This window comes from Lithobates pipiens, unplaced genomic scaffold (genome assembly GCF_037356315.1).
Source record: "Lithobates pipiens isolate NorthernLeopardFrog02 unplaced genomic scaffold, aLitPip1_a1.2 Scaffold_25, whole genome shotgun sequence".
NCBI lineage: Eukaryota > Metazoa > Chordata > Amphibia > Anura > Ranidae > Lithobates > Lithobates pipiens.
In genome coordinates, this window is record NW_027507787.1 from 236,442,849 (window position 1) to 236,464,351 (window position 21,503).

Consider the following 21,503-nt stretch of genomic DNA (forward strand, 5'->3'; position numbering starts at 1 on the left):
TCTCTCGATGTGAAAAACTGATAGAGACATACCCCAAGCGACTTGCAGCTGTAATCACAGCAAAAGGTGGCTCTACAAAGTATTAACGCAAGGGGGCCGAATCATTTTGCACGCCCCACTTTTCATTTTTTTATTCGTTAAACAAAGTTTCAAAAATCCAATAGATTTCGTTCCACTTCACAATTGTGTCCCACTTGTTGGTGATTCTTCACAAAAAATAATTTTTTTTTATATCTTTATGTTTGAAGCCTGAAATGTGGCAAAAGGTTGAAAAGTTCAAGGGAGCCGAATACTTTTGCAAGGCACTGTGTATATAGATAGATAGATACATAGATATAGAGATATATATATATATATATATATATATATATATATATATATATATATATATATATATATATATATATATATATATATATATATATATATATATATATAGAGAGAGAGAGAGAGAGATACACATACATACACACACACATACACATATTTATTTTTCAGCAGAGACCCTAGAGAATAAAATTGCGATCGTTGCAAATTTTTTATGTCACGCGGTATTTGCGCAGCAGTTTTACAAACACTATTTTTTGGGGGAAAAATACACTTTAATGAATTGTAATGCAAAAAAACAAAAACAATATATACCGTATTTTCTGGCGTATAAGACAACCTTTTACAGTAAAACAAAACGGGCAAAAAAGCGGGGGCCATCTTATATATAAAGCTGGGGTTATCATATGCCGGCCGTCCACTGGATGTTAAGCCCTCCGGATACTCGCCGAGTGTGCGGTAATACTGTATACATACAATATACACCGCTGAGCCAATCCCGGCGAGCAATGTATTCTATTAATGAATACAGCGCCTGCTCGGATTGGAGTAACAACCTCTGCCAATCCGAGCAGGCTACATACAGTAGCCTGCTCGGATTGGCTGTGAGAGTCAGAGGCGCGGGCTGATGCTGTAACAGCCTCTGCCAATCCGAGCAGGCATTGTATGCAATAATAGAATGCATAGCTTGCCGTGATTGGCTCAGGGCGGTATACTATATGTTTACTGTGAGACAGCATGTTACGCCAACTTCGTTTCTGAACATACAGTATTCCCGCAGGAGGGGGTTGTCTTATACAGCGAGTACAGCACAAAACCAACTTTTTAAAATCGAAAAGTAGGGAGTCGTCTTATATGCCCAGCCGCCTTATATGCCGGCAAATACGGTAACCCAATTTTTGGGTAAGAGATTATAGACGATGTTACGACAAGTTAAACAGATACCCAACATGGCAAAAACAGAGTACAGCGGTGGAATGGTCACGAACTACCAAACTTTAAAGTCTCCAGGTGGGAGAGTTTAAAGGGTTTGTAAACCTTCGGTGTTTTTCACCTTAAGTACTTTTTTACATAGTAGGTGAGGTTGAAAAAAAAAAAAAGACACAAGTCCATCAAGTCCAACCTATGTGTGTGATTATATGTCAGTATTACATTGTATATCCCTGTATGTTGCAGTCGTTCAGGTGCTTATCTAATAGTTTTTTTAAACTATTGATGCCCCCCCGCTGAGACCACCGCCTGTGAAAGGCAATTCCACATTCTTGCCGCTCTTACAGTAAAGAACCCTCTATGTAGTTTAAGGTTAAACCTCTTTTCTTCTAATTTTAAAGAGTGGCCACGATTCTTGTTAAACTCCCTTCTGCAAAAAAAGTTTTCTCCCTTTTGTGGGGTCACCAGTCCGGTATTTATATATTGTGGGGTCACCAGTCCGGTAATTGTATATTGAAATCATATCCCCTCTCAAGCGTCTCTTCTCCAGAGAGAATAAGTTCAGTGCTCACAACCTTTCCTCATAACTAATATTCTCCAGACCCTTTATTAGCTTTGTTGCCCTTCTTTGTACTCGCTCCATTTCCAGTACATCCTTCCCCAGGACTGGTGCCCAGAACTGGACAGTATACTCCAGGTGCGGCCGGACCAGAGTCTTGTAGAGCGGGAGAATGATTGCTTTATCTCTGGAGTTGATCCCCTTTTTAATGCCAATATTCTATTCCGTTTGCTCACTTTAAGACCAGGCCTCTTTTTTTTTTTAGATGTGGTGTATACAATTTAAAAACAGTTTTTTTTTGCTAAAAAATTACTTAGAACCCCCAAACATTATATATTTTTTCTTCTAACATCCTAGAGAATAAAATGGCGGACGCTGCAAAATTTTCTGTCCCACCGTATTTGCGTAGCGCAACAGTAAAGCTAACCCAATTTTTATTTTATACTGGGAAAGATAATGTTACGCTGAGTAAATTCATACCCAGCATTGTCACGCTTCAAAATTGCGCCCGCTCATGGAATGGCGACAAACTTTTACTCTTAAAAATCTCCATAGGCGACATTTAAAAAAATTCTACAGGATACATGTTTTGAGTTACAGAGGAGATCTAGGGCTAGAATTATTGCTCTCGCTCTACCGATCGCGGCGACACCGGTTTCATATGCGGGCGTTCACTTCTGCGCGTGAGCTCGGCTGGACGGGGCACGTTTAATAAAAAAAATGATTTTCTTTTTTTTTTTTTACCTTTTATTTTCACACTGTTCTTTAAGCACTTCAATACCGGGGGGCACTTATACACCTTCCTGCCCAGACCAATTTTGAGCTTTCAGCGCTGTCGCACTATGAAGGACAATTGCGCGGTCATGCTACACTGTACCAAAACGAAATTTTTAGCATTTTGGTCCCACAAGTAGAGCTTTCTTTTGGTGGTATTTGATCACCTCTGGGGTTTTTATTTTCTGCTAAACAAATTTTGTTTCAGTTACAAAACTTTGTAAAGAACTACGTTTTCTCCTTCACTGATGGGCACTGACGGGGCTGCAGTGACGGGCACCGATGATGTGGCACCAATGAAGTGGCACTGATAGGCGGCACTGATATGCGACACAGATAGACACTGATAGGTGGCACAAATAGGCACTGATAGGCGGCACAGATTGGCATGGATAGGCGGCACGGATGGGCACTGATAGGCGGCACGGATGGGCACTGATAGGCGGCACGGATGGGCACTGATAGGCGGCACGGATGGGCACTGATAGGCGGCACGGATGGGCACTGATAGGCGGCACGGATGGGCACTGATAGGCGGCACGGATGGGCACTGATAGGCGGCACGGATGGGCACTGATAGGCGGCACGGATGGGCACTGATAGGCGGCACGGATGGGCACTGATAGGCGGCATTGTAGTGTACAGTATTGTAGGGATGGGTGCCAATCAGTGCCAAACAATAATGCATGGCAGTGATGCCCATTGTGGGCACTGATTGGCATCCATTGTGGGCACTGTTTGGCATCCCTGATGGTCTAGGGGGCATACCTGGTGCACCGGCTCTTCCTATTTACACTGTGATCAGCCGTGATTGGACACGGCTGATCACATGGTAAAGAATCTCCGTCAGAGACTCTTTACCGAGATCGTAGTTGTGGTGTGTCAGACTGACACACTGCAATAACGATCGCCGCGATGCACGCCCCCGGGGGCGCGCAGCGGCTTAATATCCTGATCACGTCATATGATGTCTGGTCAGGATATTAAAACCACTTTGCCGCCGTCATTTTGCTATAGGGCGGGCGGCAAGTGGTTAAAAAAAAAAATAGTGTCACTTTTATTCGTATTACAAGGAATGTAAAGATCCTGAAAGCGGACCGCCCACTGAAGAAGAGGATATTGCAGCAGCTATCTTTTGCCATAACAACTATACTCCTCGTCAAAGTGCAGACGTATAACTGCGGCCGGCGGTCCGTAAGTGGTTAAGGGCATTCTATGCATTAAGGTGAAAAAAACTTTTAGCGCAGCCGTCACCCTCCTGTCCTGAAGGAAAGTGAGAGCAGCGCCATCTAGGAGGAGGGAAAGTTGCTTTGTGCATACACACTGGGCTGTGGATGGGGTGCACTGTGTGTTGTGATAATAGACCAAGTGTTGGTTGGGAACGATGGGTGGGTAAGAAGGGAGGTGGCGGCGGCTGCTGCAGTTGTCCCCGATTATGCAGTCACTGCTCACCCCATACTGATCTACTCTACAGAACCCTGCACCCTTCACCCCGTACTGATCTACTCTACAGAACCCTGCACCCCTCGCTGGTCTACTCTACAGAACCCTGCACCCCTCACCCCATACTACAGAACCCTGCACCCCTCACCCCATACTACAGAACCCTGCACCCCTCACCCCATACTGATCTACTCTACAGAACCCTGCACCCCTCACCCCATACTGATCTACTCTACAGAACCCTGCACCCTTCACCCCATACTGATCTACTCTACAGAACCCTGCACCCCTCACCCCATACTACAGAACCCTGCACCCCACACCCCATACTACAGAACCCTGCACCCCTCACCCCATACTACAGAACCCTGCACCCCTCACCCCATACTACAGAACCCTGCACCCCTCACCCCATACTGATCTACTCTACAGAACCCTGCACCCCTCACCCCATACTACAGAACCCTGCACCCCACACCCCATACTACAGAACCCTGCACCCCTCACTCCATACTGATCTACTCTACAGAACCATGCACCCCCTCACCCCATACTGATCTACTCTACAGAACCCTGCACCCCTCACTCCATACTGATCTACTCTACAGAACCCTGCACCCCTCACTCCATACTGATCTACTCTACAGAAGCCTGCACCCCTCACCCCATACTACAGAACCCTGCACCCCTCACCCCATACTACAGAACCCTGCACCCCTCACCCCATACTACAGAAGCCTGCACCCCTCACCCCATACTACAGAAGCCTGCACCCCTCACCCCATACTACAGAAGCCTGCACCCCTCACCCCATACTACAGAACCCTGCACCCCTCACACTATACTGGTCTACTCTACAGAACCCTGCATCCCTCACCCCATACTGATCTACTCTACAGAACCCTGCACCCCTCACTGGTCTACTCTACAGAACCCTGCACCCCTCACCCCATACTACAAAACCCCGCACCCCTCACACCATTCTGATCTACTCTACAGAACCCTGCACCCTTCACCCCCATACTGATCTACTCTACAGAACCATGCACCCCCTCACCCCATACTGATCTACTCTACAGAACCCTGCACCCCTCACTCCATACTGATCTACTCTACAGAACCATGCACCCCCTCACCCCATACTGATCTACTCTACAGAACCCTGCACCCTTAACCCCATACTGATCTACTCTACAGAACCCTGCACCCCTCACTCCATACTGATCTACTCTACAGAACCCTGCACCCCTCACTCCATACTGATCTACTCTACAGAACCCTGCACCCCTCACCCCATACTACAGAACCCTGCACCCCTCACCCCATACTACAGAACCCTGCACCCCTCACCTCATACTACAGAAGCCTGCACCCCTCACCCCATACTACAGAACCCTGCACCCCTCACCCCATACTACAGAACCCTGCACCCCTCACCCCATACTACAGAACCCTGCACCCCTCACCCCATACTACAGAAGCCTGCACCCCTCACCCCATACTGATCTACTCTACAGAACCCTGCACCCCTCACTGGTCTACTCTACAGAACCCTGCACCCCTCACCCCATACTACAAAACCCCGCACCCCTCACACCATTCTGATCTACTCTACAGAACCCTGCACCCTTCACCCCCATACTGATCTACTCTACAGAACCATGCACCCCCTCACCCCATACTGATCTACTCTACAGAACCCTGCACCCTTCACCCCCATACTGATCTACTCTACAGAACCATGCACCCCCTCACCCCATACTGATCTACTCTACAGAACCCTGCACCCCTCACACCATACTACAGAACCCTGCACCCCTCACCCCATAATACAGAACCCTGCACCCCTCAATGAATGAATGAATGAAATACTTATATAGCGCACAATGCGAACTGAATCGCCTCTAGGCGCTGTGGGAGCTTTGATCATCTGCTAAAAGAGGAAGGTCTTGAGTTTTTTCCTAAAAGCCAGGTGATTTTCTTCCAGGCGGATGTTGATTGGTAGAGCATTCCATAGCAGAGGCCCTTGGACAGCGAATCTCTGATCCCCCTTGGATTTATACCGGGCTTTGGGCACGAGGAGGAGGTTTTTGTTGGCTGATCGAAGACTGCGGTTTGGTGTGTAATGATTTATTTTCTCCATTAGGTATTGCGGAGCTTCTCTATGCACGCATTTGTGGGTGAGGCAAAGGGTCTTGAACGTGATCCGATTTTTTACGGGTAGCCAATGTAAGCTCACATCATTCTGATCTACTCTACAGAACCCTGCACCCTTCACCCCCATACTGATCTACTCTACAGAACCATGCACCCCCTCACCCCATACTGATCTACTCTACAGAACCCTGCACCCCTCACACCATACTACAGAACCCTGCACCCCTCACCCCATACTACAGAACCCTGCACCCCTCACATCATTCTGATCTACTCTACAGAACCCTGCACCCTTCACCCCCATACTGATCTACTCTACAGAACCCTGCACCCTTCACCCCCATACTGATCTACTCTACAGAACCATGCACCCCCTCACCCCATACTGATCTACTCTACAGAACCCTGCACCCCTCACACCATACTACAGAACCCTGCACCCCTCACCCCATAATACAGAACCCTGCACCCCTCAATGGATGAATGAATGAAATACTTATATAGCGCACAATGCGAACTGAATCGCCTCTAGACGCTGTGGGAGCTTTGATCATCTGCTAAAAGAGGAAGGTCTTGAGTTTTTTCCTAAAAGCCAGGTGATTTTCTTCCAGGCGGATGTTGATTGGTAGAGCATTCCATAGCAGAGGCCCTTGGACAGCGAATCTCCGATCACCCTTGGATTTATACCGGGCTTTGGGCACCATGCACCCCCTCACCCCATACTGGTTTACTCTATAGAACCCTGCACCCCTCACCCTACTACAGAACCCTGCACCCCTCACATCATTCTGATCTACTCTACAGAACCCTGCACCCTTCACCCCATACTGATCTACTCTACAGAACCCTGCACCCCTCACTCCATACTGATCTACTCTACAGAACCCTGCACCCCTCGCTGGTCTACTCTACAGAACCCTGCACCCCTCACCCCATACTACAGAAACCTGCACCACTCGCTGGTCTACTCTACAGAACCCTGCACCCCTCACCCCATACTACAGAACCCTGCACCCCTCACCCCATACTACAGAACCCTGCACCCCTCACCCCATACTGGTCTACTCTACAGAACCCTGCACCCCTCGCTGGTCTACTCTACAGAACCCTGCACCCCTCGCTGGTCTACTCTACAGAACCCTGCACCCCTCACCCCATACTACAGAAACCTGCACCCCTCGCTGGTCTACTCTACAGAACCCTGCACCCCTCACCCCATACTACAGAAACCTGCACCCCTCGCTGGTCTACTCTACAGAACCCTGCACCCCTCACCCCATACTACAGATTCCTGCACCCCTCACCCCATACTACAGAACCCTGCACCCCTCACTCCATACTGATCTACTCTACAGAACCCTGCACCCCTCGCTGGTCTACTCTACAGAACCCTGCACCCCTCACCCCATACTACAGAAACCTGCACCCCTCGCTGGTCTACTCTACAGAACCCTGCACCCCTCACCCCATACTACAGAACCCTGCACCCCTCACCCCATACTACAGAACCCTGCCCCCCTCACCCCATACTGGTCTACTCTACAGAACCCTGCACCCCTCACCCCATATTACAGAACCGTGCACCTCTCACCCCATACTACAGAACCCTGCACCCCTCACCCCATACTACAGAACCCTGCACCCCTCACCCCATATTACAGAACCGTGCACCTCTCACCCCATACTACAGAACCCTGCACCCCTCACCCCATACTACAGAACCATGCACCCCTCACCCCATACTACAGAACCCTGAATCCCTCACCCCATACTGATCTACTCTACAGAACCCTGCACCCCTCACTGGTCTACTCTACAAAACCCTGCACCCCTCACCCCATACTACAAAACCCCGCACCGCTCACACCATTCTGATCTACTCTACAGAACCCTGCACCCTTCACCCCCATACTGATCTACTCTACAGAACCATGCACCCCCTCACCCCATACTGATCTACTCTACAGAACCCTGCACCCCTCACACCATACTACAGAACCCTGCACCCCTCACCCCATACTACAGAACCCTGCACCCCTCACATCTTTCTGATCTACTCTACAGAACCCTGCACCCTTCACCCCCATACTGATCTACTCGGCAGAACCATGCACCCCCTCACCCCATACTGGTTTACTCTATAGAACCCTGCACCCCTCACCCTACTACAGAACCCTGCACCCCTCACATCATTCTGATCTACTCTACAGAACCTGCCCCCTTCACCCCCATACTGATCTACTCTACAGAACCCTGCACCCCTTCCCCCATACTGGTTTACTCTACAGAATCCTGCACCCCTCACCCCATACTACAGAACCCTGCACCCCTCACATCATTCTGATCTACTCTACAGAACCCTGCACCTTTCACCCCCATACTGATCTACTCTACAGAATCCTGACCCCTCACACCATACTGGTCTACTCTACAGAACCCTGCACCCCTCCCCCAATACTGGTCTATTCTACAGAATACTGCACCCCTCACCACATACTACAGAACCCTGCACCCCTCACCCCATACTACAGAACCCTGCACCCCTCACACCATCCTGATCTACTCTACAGAACCCTGCACCCTTCACCCCCATACTGATCTACTCTACAGAACCCTGCACCCCTCACCCCATACTGATCTACTCTACAGAACCCTGCACCCCTCACTAAACGCCCTGCCTCCACCACATAGAACACTGCACACCTCACTGACCTGGGGTTCCCAGTTACCTGGCACAGGATGGGGGAGGGCGCCAAATTTTAGTCTTGCCTAGGGCAGCACAAAACCAAAATACACCACTGCATTTGTGTGAAGGTGGCCTAAAGAAACTCTTCAAGTACATTGATAGCTTTCAACAGACAATCAAGTTTTTACTTAAATTTAAAAAACAAACAAACACTCACCTCATATTTTCTGTAGTTGACAAGAAGCGCAAGCAAAACAACAGCATCGTAGCCATGCTCCCTGCGACTCGGGGGATTGGACATGATCTAGACCAAGAGCAAACAGCAATTAGGTGGCAGAACAGGGGTGCCTAGCACAGCCTAGGCCAGTGATGGCAAACCTTGGCACCCCAGATGTTTTGGAACTACATTTCCCATGATGCTCCACTACACTGCAGAGTGCATAAGTATCATGGGAAATGTAGTTCCAAAACATCTGGGGTGCCAAGGTTTGCCATCACTAGCCTAGGCAGTGATACCCCGGCGTACTTCCGATACAGCAAGGTTGCTCTGATAAGGCCCGTGACATCAAACCAGGGAAGCACATGGCCATGCTCTGGGATGGCAGGCCGGCAAGCCCAGATCAAGCTCAACGGGTTGCAGACCATCCAACCCAGAGCATCAGAGTGCATGGACCCAGCGGCGGCAGCAGAGGAAGTAGGAGTGGCATAAGCCGATACTTCTTCTGTAGCTCCAGCTACTTCTGTCCCAGGTGGAGTGTACTTCGCCTGGGACCTTTCCAACAGCTTAGAGAGCGTCCGTGTCACTTGCCTACTGAGCACTTTTACACCTTGTAATAGGAATAAGCATGACAGGTCCCCTTTACAGTTCTCTTTACAGTTTAAAGATCTGAGGTCAATAAGTCCCCACATCTCACCTCTAGGCTGGGAAGCCATTTTTGCGAATGCCCGGCCTCCAAACGATCATAGAGACTTCAGGGCCAATCTGGTCCGCCGGAAATCTCTATGGTCAGCATCCAGGGTCCCTTCTCCGGTTCGCCGATGGCAGGGGCGAGCCCAGAGAAGCACCAGAGGATGGTGGGAGAAGGGGGGAGGGACGAGGTCCCCTCTCACTGCCTATAAGAACGGTGAAGCGGCTGAACAGCCACTATGATCATTCTTATGGCGAAGGGAATCGCCGGGTCTAAAAGTCGATATCTGGATGATACCTGCAGCTGCACCCATCATTCAGATATCACCACTCAAAATCTGCAAAGTCATAGGACGTTGTTACGCGGGCAGCAAGCAGTTAAAAATATGTGGCACGGATTATCGCTACATCCCTCCCAAGATCGGTCCTCTGGGGACATCTGTCACAAGATGGGCCAACTTGGAATCCGATTACATGATCAGGTAAATCAGTGCCAGGATAGGGTCCTTTAGCACCCAAGGCCAGAAGGCCAAAAGAACAACCTTCCACTGAGCTGTGAACTACTTCATAGCCTGCAGATCCTGTCCTTTTTAGCACCCCCTCCCAAGGGGGCTAACCTCTTCTACCTACCCTCTAGGACAGACCTCAGTGGCTATCATCTCACATCCATGAATATAGCCATCTGTCTGCAGTTGAGCTTTAGGAATGTCTGAGTAATGGGTTTCTGCACTAAAGATATGCAACCTGTAAGAGATTACACATAAGTACCTGCAGGATCGCTTCAAAAATGCTATTGATCATTACATATTCCAGAATGGTGTTCTGGCTGATGTTATCCGTCACCTGTAAGGAAAAAAAAAACAAAAAAAGACCATCATAAATGGGTGCACATGCAAAAAAACATAGGAGAAACTACATTAAATTTCTATTAAAAAACAGAGATATCAGCACAAGGGACACACTGTACTGACTTGTAGGTAATATCGCTATTGCGGATTTTTCTTTTAGCTACAGCATACTTCAGCTTTAAAACTGTCCCCTCTCACCTCCCAACATCTATGCTGACTAACCTGTGTAAGGAAGGTTTAGGCCCCTTTCACCCTGCGGCGCTTTGAAGGCGCTACATCGCTAAAAATAGCACCTGCAAAGCGCCCTGAAACAGTCGCTGCTGTCTCTCCAGTGTGAAAGCCCAAGGGGTGCGCTTGCAGGACGGTCACAAAAGTCCTGCAAGCCGCATCTTCGGAGCGCTGTAAGAGCCGTGTATTTACCGCTCCTAAAGCGCCCCTTCCCATAAAAAAAACAATGGGGCAGCGCTGCAAACCCACCAGCAAAGCGCCGCGAGTGGATTTAACTCTTTCGGCCACTAGCGGGAGTTAAAACTGCTTTGCTAGTGGCCGAATAGTGCCAGTAAAACAACGGTAAAGCGCCACTAAATATAGCGCCGCTTTACCGCCAGCACCCACAACGCCCCAGTGTGAAAGTAGCCTTACGGCATACACAGTGTGGAAAATAATTATTGGCTCCCCTGCAGATTTTGCAAGTTTGCCCACTTACAAAGAAATGAAAGGTCTATATTTTTTTTTATCAGAGGTGTATTTTATATGATAGAGACAGAATATCAACTAAAAATCAAAAAGAAAAAAAAAAACACACACGATACCCATGTTATAAATGGAGTTTCAGTTCAGTGAGTAAAAATAGGATTTTTGTACTCACCGTAAAATCCTTTTCTCTGTAATTCACCGACCGACACAGCTCCTCTCTGTAACTAAATTGGTTTGTTAGCCTGCCATTAGCCCTTGTACACACGGTCGGAGATTCCGACGGAATGTGTCCGATCGGACCGTTTTGTCGGATAATCCGACTGTGTGTGGTCTTCATCGGACTGATACTCTGACGGACCAAGTTTTCCAACTTGTCGGTAAAATTTTCCGACAACATGATCCGAGCGGACCTTGTCCGATCATGTGTAGAGAATTCCGATCGGACAAAGTGGCACGCATGCTCAGATCAAATTCATAGACCAAAGCTATTGGCTACTAGCCTGAACGTAGTCCCATCGTAACGAAATAACGTCATCACGTTCTGAACGATCGGATTTTCCGACAACTCTGTCCAACCGTGTGTATGCAGCAGTTTCGGACAAAATCCGAAGGATTTGGTTGTCGGAATGTCCGACCGTGTGTACAAGGGCTTAAGAGAACTAGGCAAAATTGTAACACAATACACAGAACTTTCCGTACCACCCCTGGGGGCGGGCTCTGTGCTAACAACCCTCCCTGCTGCCCCAGCAGACTCAGTACGTCAACAAGCAGTATAACGTAGAGAAAGGAGGGGCGGGTGTTGTGTCGGTCGGTGAATTACAGAGAAAAGGATTTTACAGCGAGTACAAAAAATCATATTTTCTCTCATATTCACCGACCGACACAGCTCCTCTCTGTAACTAAATGGGACGTCCCCAAGCAGTGCCAAACGAGGGGTGGGAAAAACAGCATTAAACTTCATCCACCATGGCAAGTGGGAACTAGTGAAACTAAAACCACACAAAAAAACAGCAGTGTACGGAAAAAACACACCACCATATAACCGGGTATTCTCAACAGGAGAGATCCCCAACACCGCATTAACAAACAGTACTGCGTTTTTACCGAAAAACCAGGAAAAAAATCTCAATTGCAACTACATGGCCGCCTGCAAAACTTTGCGGCCAAAACAGGCATCAGTCGATGCACTGACGTCTACCTTGTAAAACTTGGTAAACGTATGGATAGACGACCAGGTCGCCACCTTACACACCTGAGTGACCGACGCTTGGTGTCGGAAGGCCCAAAACATTCCGATTGCCCTTGTAGAGTGGGCCGTGACCAGAAAGGGGGGCACCTGCCCCTTAAAGGCATAGGCTTGTACTACACTCTGTCTGATCCACCTGGAAATGGTGGCAGACGAGACCGCCATACCTTTCTTTGGACCAGCCACCAAACCAAACAGCGAGCTGTGGCTGACAAATACACTTTTAGAGCCCTAACCACGTTGAGAGCGTGAAGGGCCACCTCTTTGGGGTGCTTCGTTTAGGACACAACGATGGTAATACAATGTCCTCATTGATATGAAAAGCCGAGACCACCTTAGGTAGAAAGGACGGTTGCAGACGCAACACCACCTTATCCCTGTGGATGACCAGATAAGGCGACTTGCAGGACAAGGCCGCCAACTCCTGGCCGATGTTATGGCCACTAGGAAAACCACCTTCTGTGAAAGGGTCAATAAGGGAATCGCCCTGATATTCTCAAATGGCGGCTTTTGAAGTGCCGACAAAACCAGGTTCAAATCCCACGGAGGTAACGGTGGACGCACCGGAGGGACTACATGTTGTACCCCCTGAAAGGTACTCACTAATGAGTGAGACGCCAGGGGTGGCTGAAAAAAAAAAAGACAGCCAAGGCTGAAATTTGTCCCTTAAATGGTGCTTAACACCAACCTCTGGTCTACACCTTGCTGAAGAAACAGCAGGATCCTGGATATAGAAAAGGAGCGTGGATGCCATCCTTTCTCCTCACACATGGAGATGTAGGCCTTCCAGGTACGATGGTATATCTTCCGTGAAGAAGATTTCCATGCCCTCAACATAGTTGAAATCACCGAGTCCGACAGACCCTGGTTTCTCAGCACTTGGCTCTCAATAGCCATGCCATTAAAGCCAGTGATGGTAAAGCAGGGTGAAAGATTGGACCTTGATATAGGAGGTCCTCTCGCACCGGCAGTTGCCAGAGAGCGTCTGACACCAGACACACCAGGTCTGCATACCAGGGCCACTGAGGCCAATCTGGGGCAACCAGGATTACTGGAATCCCCTCGGCTTCCACTCTGCGAAGCAGACGTGGCAACAGTTTTAGTGGAGGAAAGGCGTAGATCAGCTGATACTGATCCCACAGAGCCACCAGCGCATCTGACGCGTCTGTCCACGGATCTCTTGTCCTGGACACGAATCTCGGCACCTTCCGATTGAGACAGGAGGCCAATAGATCCACATCTGGTGTGCCCCACTTCAGGCACAGCAGCCTGAATAGCCTGGATTTCGGGGGAAGAAACACCAGTTTCCGAAGCCATGCTGACCCTACCCTGTCTGCCACCTGCAAAGGGACTTAGGGACAGTGAAGGTCCCACCCTCCTGCTGCCGCCGCCTGGGGGTGGGGGGGGGGGTTCCTAGCGCCAGACTCACCACCCTGGGACATTCTTTGATGGTCACTAGCTGTGCCTGTAGTCCCCAGGAGGTTACCCAAGTGCAGAGTAAGGAAACTGTGTCGGTAGCAGCTGTAGAAAATAGCGGTGAAACGATCTGCAGAGCTTGCACCAGCATTCAGGAAAAGGCCATTTAGTGTCCTGTATACACAGTGGACACAGGAAACAGCATGTGACAGCACATTTAATGCTGTCAAAAGAGAACTGCGGTGAAACAAGCGTTCGGGCTTCACAAAAATGGCCGCCAATGCAATAGGAAAATCTCCCAGAAAATGGCTGCTGAGGCTCACAAGGGGAACCTGCTCTGCCCTCAGTCAAAATGGCCACCGGACAGCGCCATGCGGTGACAGGAAAAATCAAACAGCGCTGCCTTGAACCAGCAAGAATACCCCCACAGACACCTTTTGGTCCCCCCCACACAGGGACCAGGACCATCGCTAGCCACACAGACCCCCCACAGTTGAGAGATCCAGCGATCCCCATACACACACCGCCCGCAGCACATGCAGCCACCCCCCTGGAGGAGGGGGAAGGAGGGAAGATAGGGACGTGGGAGAGAAGAGAAGGAGGTGAGGTGGCCCCCAAATCGACCTCCCAGGGAATTCCCAGCTGCTCAACCCCCCCGAGGAGGGAGAGCCGTACTTATCAGTCCTGAAGATCTGGGAGACATTCCATCACAGACCCACTTGTGCGCAGTTACAGGGTGGCTGCTGGCCCGGTATACTGTGTTCCAGACATCAGTAGCCCAGTCATGTGTTTCCCCCGAAGCATAGAAGCTCACTGAACACCTCTGGAGCTGAGGTATGTCGTGGCCTGCATAGCCTTAGCTGCGACCTGCACACACTCGATGGCCGAACTGGGGGGACTACAAGGATAACTTAACCAGCCTGTCACCCATCCGGCAGTTGATAGAAGATCCCAGGATCTCACATCTTGTGCGAAAGCATCAATCCTGCATGAAAAAAATGGACCAAAGGGCCCGCAGGGTTCCTAGGTCATTCTCCTTCACTAGGCAAAATTAAACAGAGTCTGCTAGGGCAGCAGGGAGGGTTGTTAGCACAGTGCCCGCCCCGGGGCAGTACTGAAAATTCTGTGTATTGTGTTACAATTTTGCCTAGTTCTCCTAATGGCAGGGTAACAAACCCATTTAGTTACAGGAGCTGTGTCGGTCAGTGAATATAAGAGAAATATGTATTTGATCCCCTACCAACCAATAATTGTGGCTCCCACAGACTGGCTACAATAGGTGCCAACTTTGCCTAATTGAGGGGCCAATGGATGGAGCCATATATTGTAAAATTTGGATGAGAACCTTCATCCAGCCAGAACACCGAAGATGACACGTGGATGGGTCTTCCAGCATGACAATGGCCAAAAACATACCGCCAAGGCAACAAATGAGTGGCTCAAGAAGAAGCACATTAAGGTCATGGCGTGGCCTAGCCAGTCTCCAGACCTTAATCCTATAGAACATTTATGAAGGGAGCTGAAACTTTGAGTTACCAAGAGACAGCCAAGAAACCTTAAGGATTTGGAGAAGATCTGTAAGAAAGAGTGGACCAAAATCCCTCCTGAGATGTGTGAAAACCTGGTCACCACCTACAAGAAACGTCTGACCTCTGTGCTTCCCAACAAGGGTTTCCTTCAACTACTAAGTCATGTTTTGCGAAGGGGTGAAATACTTATTTTACTCACTGAACTGCAACTCCATTTGTAACATTTGTATTATGTGGTTTTTTTTTCTGGATTTTTGTTTGATATTCTGTTTCTATCATATAAAATACACCTATGATAAAAAATATAGACCCTTAATTTCTTTGTAAATTGGCAAACTTACACAATCTGCAGGGGAGACGATCATTATCCCCCCCCCCCCCCCCCTGTATATATTGCACAGTGACATCAGTCCCTGTCCTCAAGGAGCTTACAATCTAAGGTCCCCAACTCACATTCATACATACTGGACACAATTATTTAGACAGGAGCCAATTCCCCTCCCAGCACGTATTTGGAGTGTGGGAAGGAAACTCTCGCAGGCATATAGAATTAGAGTGGTGGTTAGAAGCTCAGTTAAGAATTAGGGTATGTTAGTTTGTTTTAGGTTTTTGAATAGAATAAATTACCGTAAGTATGACTGTCACATAATATATTTTATACTTTGGTCGTGGTAATTTGCATTCAATTTCTGTGCCGATGTTCCTGTACCAACTTGCAGAAACTGAAAAACAGCACATCCCCGAAAAAAGGTAATAGTGCATACCAACGAGCTTCCTGCTAATGCGCTCTAGCATGCCCAAGAAACCGCCAAGGGTCGGGTTGTTTGCCGTGTGCAAATCCCAATTCTGGACCAAGTTTAAAAAAAAGGCGTGCCAACCTAATTCCACAATGTGATATGGACACCTCTTACCGAGGTGCCTGCATTGCATTGTGGGATATAGGGGGAATCCAAGCTTAACCAATATAATACCGGGAACTTTAATCCCCCATAAGAACAAAATAAAAGCAACATTAGTGAATCAAAATCATATAAAAATAGCAACAAAACGATAAATATATATGTGTTGATACGTGCAAAGAAAAAGGAAAGGAAAAAAAAAAAGGAGTATATAAAAATGTATATACCATATTTATCATGCGTATTACAGAGGGAAGTTTCAGGAAAAAAAAAAAAAAAAAAAAACTTTCCACAGCCCCCCCTCTTCACATTACACCCAACCCCCCCCTTTCACATAGCAGACCCTTTTATCATGCAGACCCTTTTATCATACAGCCCCCCCCCCCCCCCCCACACACACACACACACACACACACACACACACACACACACACACACACACACACACACACACACACACACACACACACACACACACACACACAGCCCGCCCCCACCCCTGCACATTACACAGATCCCCACTACACAGGCCCCCCCTTCACATTACACCCAACCCCCCCCCCCTTTCACATAACACAGACCCTTTTATCATGCAGCCCCCCCCCCCCCACACACACACACACACACACACTACACAACCCCCCCCCCCCCCCCATCCCTGCACATTACACAGACCACCTGGCACATTACACAGAGCACCCCCCCCCTTTTCACATAACACAGACCCTTTTATTATACAGCCCCCCCCCCCCTGCACTCCCAGAGCCCCGCACTCATATACCCAACTCCTCCTGTCATTGTAAAGCAAAGCCTCTAAATAGTTAATTAACGCAGTTTTTTTTCATGCTACCCGGTCACATGACTGCTCTCCTCTGAGGTTTCATGGACAGTCACATGACCGCTCTCCTCCTCGTATCTAAAGCTACACTCGAAGGAGGAGGAGAGCGGCCAGAAAGGACAACGTTAAAGCGGGAGTCCACCGGGACTCCGCGTTTTTTTTTTTTTTTTTTTAAAAGCCAGCAGCTACAAATACTGCAGCTGCTGACTTTTAAAATAGTGACACTTACCTGTCCAGCGCGCCCGCGATGTCGGCACCCGAAGCCGATCGCTAGGTCGTCTGTCGGGTCCTGCCGCCGCCATCTTGGGTATGGGAATCAGGAAATGGAGCCTTTCGGCTTCATTTCCCGGTTCCCTACTGCGCATGCGCAAGCCGCGCGGCGCAATCCGGACGGTCCCCGCTGCCTCTGGGAACTGTGCGTTTCCCAGCAGGCAGCGGGGCACTTGCGCAAAGGGGCGGGCAGTTGCGGAAAGGGGCGTAATCTACGCCCCTTTCCGCAGACAGCTATCCCGGAAGTGGGTGCAGTTACCTGGATTATCCAGGTAACTGCAGCCCCCTCCCCCCTGAAAGGTGCCAATTGTGGCGCCGGAGGGGGGGGGGGATTCCGATGAGCGGAGGTCCATTTTAGGGTGGACCTCCGCTTTAATGAGGTATTTAGAAAACTTCGGTTAACAATGACACAGGAGGAACAGTGTCGGAGAAGGGACTGGCAGTGATTTTTTCTTAACTTTAAAGAGGAAGTAAAGGTAAAAAAATAAAAAAAACACACCCTGTAAGGCAAAGGCATAATGAGCTAGTATGCATAGCATACTAGCTCATTATGAATAACTTACCTGAGAACGAAGCCCCCGAAGCGGTCCTCCGTCTTCCTCTTCGCCGCTGCCATGTATCCCAGGGCAACTTCTGGGTCTCGCTGCTCCTGTGATTCGCCGGAGCCGCGATGACATTACTCCCGTGCATGAGCACGGGAGCCGACACTCGCGGCATATCGCTGCGATCTACGGCCTGCCCAGTGTATAGGTTTAGGAGATATTTCTTGGAACTACAGGTAAGCCTTAATCTAGGCTTACCTGTAGGTCAAAGTGGTTTGTAAGGATTTACAACCACTTTAAAGCATGCTGGCAGTGCTGTCCCAGGGCCAGGAGAGGCGGGGCAGGCCTGACACACAACCGACCCACCCACCACGTTGGTAAAAATAAAAAATAAATATCAGTGTATAACATGCATGCACTGTTTACCCTCTATTTTCGGTGGGGGCGTGTTATATGACAGTATATCACATAATAATACCACCCACCCAATCACAGGGAATATTAATATACCCAATAAAGTGCCTGTGCATCAACTCACTCCTCAATTCATGTGGAAAAAAAAAAAAAAAAAAAACCTTTTACCCCCCCCCCCCTTCCTGCCCAGGCCAATTTTCAGCGCTGTCGCATTTTGAATGACAATTGCGCGGTCATGTCACACTGTACCCATATGACATTTTTATCATTTTGTCCAAACAATAGAGCTTTCTTTTGCTGGTAGTTAATTACCACAGTTTTTTTGTTTTGTTTTTTCTAAACAAAAAAAAAAAAAACTGAGCATTTTGGGGGGATTTTTATTTTATTTCTGTTATAAAGTTTTGCAAAAACAATTATTGTCCTTCATAAAAATTTTGCCCAAAATCTATCCTGGGACATTGCCTTGGTGAAAATAACCCAAATCAGTGTATATTATTTAGTCTGTTGGAAAGTTATAACGTCCACAAACTATGGGATACATACCGTATCTGAAAATCAATCAATCCTCATGTACTGACGGCCGATCTCATCACACACACACAATATATATATATATATATATACACACACACACACACACACACACACACACACACACACACACATACATAAAAGTGAGTACACCCCTCACATTTTTGTAAATCTTTTCTTCTATCTTTTCATGTGACAACACTGAAGAAATGACACTTGTCTACAATGTAAAGTAGTGAGTGTACAGCTTGTATAACAGTGTGAATTTGCCGTCCCCTCAAAATAACTCAACACACAGCCATTAATGTCTAAACCGCTGGCAACAAAAGTGAGTACATCCCTAAGTGAAAATGTCCAAATTGGGCCCAAAGTGTCAATATTTTGTGTGGCCACCATTATTTTCCAGCACTGCCTTCACCCTCTTGGGCATGGAGGTCACCAGAGCTTCACAGGTTGGCACTGGAGTCCTCTTCCCCTCCTCCATGATGACATCACAGAGCTGATGGATGTTGGAGACCTTGCGCTCCTCCACCTTCCGTTTGAGGATGTCCCACAGATGATCAATAGGGTTTAGGTGAGGGACATGCCCAAGACAGGGTTTAGGTCTGGAGACATGCTTGGCCAGTCCATCACCTTTACCCTCAGCTTCTATATCAAGGCAGTGGTCATATTGGAGGTGTGTTTGGGGTGGTTATCATGTTGGAATACTGCCCTGCGGCCCAGTCTCCAAAGCGAGGGGTCATTGCTCTGCTTCAGTATGTCACAGTACATGTTGGCATTCATGGTTCCCTCAATGATCTGTAGCTCCCCAGTGCCGGCAGCACTCATGCAGCCCCAGACCATGACACTCCCACCACCATGCCCAACTGTAGACAAGACACACTTGTCTTTGTCCTCCTCACCTGGTTGCCCCCACACACGCTTGTCACCATCTGAACCAAATAAGTTTATCTTGGTCTCATCAGAGCACAGGACATGGTTCCAGTAATCCATGTCCTCAGTCTGCTTGTCTTCAGCAAACTGTTTGCGGGTTTTCTTGTGCATCATCTTTAGAAGAGGCTTCCTTCTGGGAGGACAGCCGTGCGGACCAATTTGATGCAGTGTGCGGCGTATGGTCTGCGCACTGACAGGCTGGCCCCCCCACCCCTACAACCTCTGCAGCAATGCTGGCAGCACTCAAACATCTATTTCCCAAAGACAACCTCTGGATATGACGCTGAGCACGTGACCTCAACTTCTTTGTTCGACCATGGCGAGGTCTGTTCTGAGTGGAACCTGTCCTATTATACTGCTGTATGGTCTTGGCCACCGTGCTGCAGCTCAGTTTCAGGGTCTTGCCAATCTTCTTATAGCCTAGGCCATCTTTATGTAGAGCAACAATTTTTTTTTTCAGATCCTCAGAGTTCTTTGCCATGAGGTGCCATGTTGAACTTCCAGTGACCAGTATGAGAGAGTGAGAGCGATAACAACAAATTTAACACACCTGCTCCCCATTCACACCTGAGACCTTGTAACACTGAGTCACATGACACCGGGGAGGTGTACTCACTTTTGTGAGAGTATGTATGTATGTATGTGTATATATATATAAATTTTATTACACACGTTATTAAAAAAAAAAAAAAAAGTTCTACCATGTTTTTTTTTTAACACACTGTGACCAGAGCAATCTGTAACCATAGTAACATTGTACTGCTCTGGGGAAGTGATCGGGATGTTTTTTTTGACACATTATCTTTGTTTATAGCAGTGTATTGCATTGCTCTAAGGAAGCATTTTACTGAATGAAACCGAATCTTTCAATCTGTTTTGTTGCGATTAGCTGTGATTGGTCAAAGCTAATTACATAGTACAGATGGGCTGTGATTGGCCCCATCTGTAACATGTGATCAAATTCCCCAATGCCAGCTGCAGAAACAGTGGGAACGGGTTAAATGGTCCACACTAAAAATAGGTGGAACATGTAACATGTTCCCAAAGGAATCAAAATTTCTACCTCTACGTTTTAGCGAACCCCTTTTCGATCCGCTAAAAATGTATTTATGTTAGTGTCCCATCTGCAGAGATTTCCCACCACCAATAAAGGGAGTGGCAACTTAAAAAGGGACTCTGATGGCAATACAAACCTGACATAGGCTTCAACCATTTCCAGCTAGAGCTGTGCTTTAGGCCCCATGCACACAGGATGGTTTTTTTTTTCCTTCCCCTGGATGCCTTTGCTCTAGTAGAGGTAACATCTACAATAAAAACTCGCCCCAAAGCCATGTTTCGAAAATGCATTTAGACGGGTCCACACATCTGGGCTTTCATTCATTACATTGCAGTGCGTCTACATGCGTTTACACGCATCAGGTGTTTTGTTTTTTTGCGGCACTGTGCACGAGGCCGGAAAATGATACTAAAGACTTGTTTTTTTTGTTTTGTTTATTTTTAAACAAACATGTTATGTTATATTTACCTGCTCTGTGTAATGGTTTTGCACAGAGCAGCC

General features: G+C 48.1%; 1 protein-coding gene across 1 annotated transcript in view; it reads right to left on the reverse strand.

The window, feature by feature from the left end:
• ARMH3 (armadillo like helical domain containing 3) overlaps positions 1–21,503 on the reverse strand; it is a gene marked incomplete in the record, with an annotated part of 258,014 nt that overhangs the window by 201,989 nt on the left and 34,522 nt on the right. The window contains 2 exon segments of the mRNA XM_077455686.1: positions 9,094–9,180; positions 10,552–10,626. Coding sequence (XP_077311812.1) covers positions 9,094–9,180; positions 10,552–10,626 — 162 coding nt within the window.